The 6000-nt window shown below is 41.8% G+C and overlaps 1 protein-coding gene across 1 annotated transcript in view; it reads right to left on the bottom strand.

Annotated features, from left to right (window-relative positions):
• Positions 1-1052: 1052 nt before the first annotated feature.
• LOC126481329 (endothelial differentiation-related factor 1 homolog) overlaps positions 1053-6000 on the bottom strand; it is an 82825-nt gene continuing 77877 nt past the window's right edge. The window contains exon 5 of the mRNA XM_050104997.1: positions 1053-2247. Coding sequence (XP_049960954.1) covers positions 2186-2247 — 62 coding nt within the window. The 3' untranslated portion in view covers positions 1053-2185. The remainder of the gene's footprint in view (positions 2248-6000) is intronic.

Here is a 6000-nt window from a genome sequence, read left to right as displayed (position 1 = left end):
TCCAAAATTACCTTCACCACCATGACCACATGAACTCGAGGGAGGGTGGGTTTTTTTTCCTTTTTTTTTTGCTCAATTTCCAAACATTCTCCTACATCCAAGTGCCAGAGTTTCATCACACTGCACTTCACTGACACAGAATATATTATTTTCATGTTTTGTAAGTCCACACAAAGTGAATTTATAAAACATGAAAATGATAGCATGCTCTGTATCAGTGTGACATAAACCTAACTCTTGGACACAGAAGAAAATTTAAAAATGAATTACATGAAAAAAAAAAAGACCATTGAAGATGTTTAAAATAAAGTGAAATGCGTCTGGCCCAAATGAGACTTCATAGCATGCTCTGTATCAGTGGAGTGCAGTGTGACATAAACCTTACTCTTGGACACAGAAGAAAATTTAAAAATGAATTACATGAAAAAAAAAAAGACCATTGAAGATGTTTAAAATAAAGTGAAATGCGTCTGGCCCAAATGAGACTTCATAGCATGCTCTGTATCAGTGGAGTGCAGTGTGACATAAACCTAACTCTTGGACACAGAAGAAAATTTAAAAATGAATTACATGAAAAAAAAAGACCATTGAAGATGTTTAAAATAAAGTGAAATGCGTCTGGCCCAAATGAGACTTCATAGTCGCAAAGGTGGAATACATTCCATATTTATTAATTTTTTATTTTTTAATCCCCCCTCCAAAAAAACACAAACACCATCAAAAGAAGTCTCATTGCCCATATTCACCTGATTTATGACCTAATACAAAAAGAAAAACTTCAGATTAACAACCATTCGAATTGACCATATTATATACTGACCTTATAACCTTCACATTACACAATCTGCTTCAGTCCTGACATTAAATAAATTTATTTCATAACATGCAGCACCGACAGGTGTTGGTACTGCTACTGTAGTAACAGGGCTACACAAATATTAATCTCAGATTTTACTGTAATTCCTCTGATTTCTATTTTGCTACACAATGAAATACAACAAATCAGTCTGCATTAAGTAAAGGAGAAGTAAAAAAAATAAAAAATGCAAAACTTGTAATAGCAGTCCAGTCACTTTATAACATGTGTTAAAAATACAAACTTAAAGAAAACTTTCAAATTAAACAGTTATCAAATAATGGACATCAAAAGCATGATACAACACTGTGTTTTCCACCCTACAGCATCAGTCTGTTTCTATTTTAACTACCATTAATATTTGTTTAAACAAAAGCTCTGTATACAAATACTTGAGAAACTCTAACAAGATAAAACATTAACTGCAAAAAACATTTAGCTAACTCATTTATCTATGTCTCCAAAATTAAACAAACTCCCATGAAATATGGGTGACAGGCCAGATTTTATAAACATTCCTGGGAACCAGCTGTATTTGAATTACAGAAAGATATAATCTTGCACTTGAGAGTAACTTTTGAAAGAAGTTTTTCAGGAATGTCGTGTCAGAAAGAAGCCTGTTACTCTAAACTTAATTCTTCTTCATTGTGTATGTGTGCTGAAGAAGGGAAATTGGTATTCAAACCATCAACAATACACAATGAATAATAAAAACAAATACTAAAACAACCACATGCCATATTAGTACATTAGATAATAAGAAATTATCTTACAATATATCAGATATGTTCCTACATAAGACATAGTTCACCAAATTTCAAAACATACTTCTGAGTAAGTCTTAAATGCACCAATTTATACATTGATCTTTGAATCACTGCAATATAAAGGATATCTTCCTAAACATTACCCCCAACCTTACAGCCATGTCTTTCCTGTACAAGGCATCATGACTATTTCAACATATTATGGTTTTCTTAAATACAGAGCAATTGTGATTATGCATGTAATGAGATTACTTGCAGTAAAAAATAAAACAATTCCCTTAAATTGTTATCTAAGAAACAACTTGATCAATATATTATAGACAGTGAAATAAGTAGTTTAATTTTTTTTTCTGTTACATGTGCTGAAAACAAAATTTGGAAGAAACCAACTATCTGAACATACTAAAGTACGTTGTGAAATTGCAATCTTTCCCCATCCCTTCCTCTTAAAACTGAAGACACAAAGCTGTCAGGAATATTCTAGAAATAGATTCCCACCAGCAGGACAAACTTGTCAATCGATACACACACATGCAGTACAGTTGTGCCCCCAAGGACGAAACTACTTTTTCGTCCCAGGGGGCAGTAACGGTTGGCCCTTGTCCTTTCCTCGGAGTTTTATTCCTGAAAGATAAACAGACACTATCAGTACAAGATTTCAAGCAACTTCTATTGCTACTTTGCATTAGGTAAACTTTAACAGCAAATTTCAGCTCTCTTATGGATTAACTGCAGTAAGAGCTTCCTATCTAACATTTATTGCTTAAACTGTATGTCAAAAAATATGATACTATTACTTTTATTACAATCTTTGATGAAACAGTATGTGAGATACAAACTGTCATCTTACACTTTTTAGAGTGACAGTGGATATGTGAAAAAAAGGAAACAAGATTCAACATTTCACCAGCTGAATGATGGTGAAGAATTATGGCAGTTAACAGCACCCTTTGCATAGTATGAATACATGAGAAACAAAAAACAAGAGGGATAGTGTACAGGTGGAGGGAAAAGAAAATGCTGTCTGGCAGATTGAGAAGGAACTAGAAGGAGGGAGGTCAAAGCTGCCTGGCACAGCACTGGGAGGCTGTGCAAAGGGAGGGGGAATGAGGATCAGAAAAGAATAGAAGCAGAGAAGGGATAAAAACCGGTGGGTGCCTTGTCCTATAGCAGCATACAATGAGGGTGATGGGACGTCGATTGGGAGTACGTGATATACTACAGGGGATTAAAACTATTAGGTGGAGGGTGTGGGGACAGTAGATTACTGTAGGTTGAGCCTGAGATTTTTTTCAGGAGTGGAAAATGTGTTGTAAGGGTAACTCCCATCTAGACAGTTCAGAAAAGCTGGTGGTGGAAGACAGGATCCAGATTGCAGTCAACCACAATATGTACAGCTGCATTGTTTACCACAGGGTGGTCCACTTTGTTCTTGGCCAGTCTGGCAATGGCACTCATTCTGGTGGACAGCTGGTTGATAGTCATGCCTATATAAAAGGCCATGCAATTTCACTGATGGTCCAGTCTCTGATGTGGTAGGATAAGTCCGCAATAAGACTAGAACAGAAAGTGTTGGGTGAGTGAGTTTGGAAGGTCTTCCACCTGGGTCTCCAATAGTAATAAAAATCCCTGTGCAAAGTGCTAGGATTGAGTTAGTTGGTTGGTTGTTTTGTAGTGAAAGGGACTAAACTGCAAGGTCTTCAGCCCCTTCATTCGTTACATGGCAAACCAGAAGTAGTCATCAAAGGAAGGAGGCAAAAGGCAAATGCTGGAAAGCTTGAGTGTAACTAAAAACATAAAAACCATGATAAAAGTCCAGGAAACAGACAGCACACACAAGTCGATAAAAGATCAGTCACCACACGGCATTAGAACCAAGAAATGAAAAACCATAAAGAGAATAAAAAGGTGGGAAGGTTAGAGGCCAGGCAAGGGCCACCAAGGGGCCCTGGGGGAGGGGGGAGCCAAAGAAGGGCACCCCGTCAACCCCATGACAGTCAATGACACCATGAACCCCTACCTTACAGGGATCAATAGAAACCACCTTTGCAGGTAAAATGGTAGCCCCAGGTCAGCCTAGTTGTCACTGTCTGCTAGCACCAAAGGGAGTGAATCAGGAAGATTATAATGCCGCCTCGAAGTAGCCGAATCAGGGCAGTCTGCAAGTAAGTGGGGCACTGTCAGGCAGGCTCTGCATCGGCAGTGAGAAGGATCCTCACATCTGAGAATGTGACCATGGGTCGGCCAAGAGTGGCAAATCCAGTCTACAGAGGACAGTATTCCCTGCGAGAAGCATGCAAGGAAGACTGCAATGTGGTACTGACTTCCTTAATTGTTCTGTTTGTTTGGGGCGATCAGGTCAAACCATTCTGGGTTCCAGGCTTCCAGCAATCAATGGTGTATAAATAGCCGGAAATCCGGTTCTGGGACCCCAATTTCCAGAATCCGCATCCTGCCGGCCAGCTCGTTCATTTCCCCAAATCCCAACATGACCAGGCCTCGAAATGATAATGACTGGCTGTCCAGCTTGATGGAAGTCAGAGACAAGATCCTGGATAGCCATAACCAGTAGGTTAGGAGAGTAGCACTGGTCTATAGCCTGAGGGCTGCAAAGGGAGTCACTACAGATTATGATACTCTTGTCAGTGCAAGAACAAACATGGATAAGCGCTAATTTAATAGCCATCAATTCAGCTGTGAAGACAATGCAGCCGTTTGGCAAAGAGTGGAGTTCACTGCTCTGTGCATGTGTGTATACAAAGCCTGTTTGGCCATCGACCACTGAGCTGTCAGTGAATATGCTTCCGAACCCAGGTACTTCTGGAGGGCAGCCAGAACAAGCAGCGAAAAATTGTGGGTAACGGAATCTTTTGGACGATAGGAGACTTCAAGGCAAGTCCGAGGTCGGGGCACAAGCCATGGGGACAGATGCAATGTCTCCCTGACCAGAGGTGACAGTGGAGGGAGTTACAGTTCCGAACAGAGACACTGGAGGCATGCAGCAACTGTAAACCCAATTCTAGGTCACTGCTGTGGGAGGTGGTGCTCCCTTCCATAGAAAAGGACCAGGATTCTTGCTTTCATCATTTTATAAGGTAACAAACATGGGACATGGGACGGAGCCGTTAAAGGCAATAAGGTGCACTGCACTGGTGATGGTGTTGGAGGAGGGGGGGGGGGGGGGGGGGGGGACAGTGAGGAAGAGGGGATGGGTTGGTTGGCTGCCATAACTGCCGCCATTGTATGCTGAATAACCGAATCCATACTGCCTTGTGACAGGGAGCTAAGGATGATAGCAGAGATGAACCCATCCCAGTCAGCATTATGGAGAACCCATCTGGAAGGCCATCTAGGGGAGCAATGCTGAGGGAGGGACAGCAAGATCAGCAAGAGGGCACTACAATAGAGGTCATCTTGGACCCTCAGTGGACAGATGATAGAAGACCATGAGTGCAAAAGGAGAGCTCAATGTTTGAATAAGTTCACGTGCCACACTGAAAGTGTGGGGACACCACAGTTCAAGAGGCAAAGATCCAGTTGTGCCAGTAAAGTTTCAATGTCTTCATCATGGCCAGTGATCACTGTTCCACCCCACAGAGGGTTATGGGTACTGAAGTCACCCATGACTAGGAAAGGTGGTGGGAGCTTAAGAACTAATGCAGACAGTATATCCTGGGACACATCATCATCACCATCATCATCATCATCATCATCAGGGAGATGAACATTACAGATCCTGATATGCCTGTTCCCAGACAGACACAGCCTCCAATGGAGTATCATGAGAGACAAGATCAATGTATACAGAGTTCAGCACAAAGGTACAAACTCCATCCAGTACCCTCTCAGTTTGTACAATTCTTAAAATCACTTCAGTAGCCACGAAGGGCATGGGTCTGAGTTGCTGGAAAGCATGTATCCTGGATGTCAACATAGAATGCAGGGTATGTGCTTAAAAGCTGCCATAGCCCATCTAGGTGGTGGAAAAATCTGGTATAGTTCCACCGGAGGATACGAGCATCTGAATACTATTGGGGTATTAAGCGACTGGAGGTGTGCAGGTTATGACCCAGGGTATGTACTGCCACCAGCTGAGATGTCAGGGGATCTGCTGACATAGGTTCTGTGGAACATTGCCTGGGAGATCTGGTGTCTCAGTGGCCACCAGCATCTCCATCTTGGGCACAGAAGTAGTAAATGCAGAGACCAGTGGTGTGGGGGCCACCGAAGTTTCCTTCATCTTCGAGGACTTTTGTTTGTCCTCCTCCTCCTCCTCCTCCTCCTCCTCCTCCTCCTCCTCCTCAGAAGATGAGGTCTGAGGTTTTCCTGAACTGGTTTCAGGGACAGAGGAAGAACAAAAAGTCCAACGGCCAGCAG

Source organism: Schistocerca serialis, chromosome 5 (genome assembly GCF_023864345.2).
Source record: "Schistocerca serialis cubense isolate TAMUIC-IGC-003099 chromosome 5, iqSchSeri2.2, whole genome shotgun sequence".
Classification (NCBI taxonomy): Eukaryota; Metazoa; Arthropoda; class Insecta; order Orthoptera; family Acrididae; genus Schistocerca; species Schistocerca serialis.
Note: the sequence above shows the minus strand (reverse complement) of the source record. Positions and strands in the feature narration are given on the sequence as shown.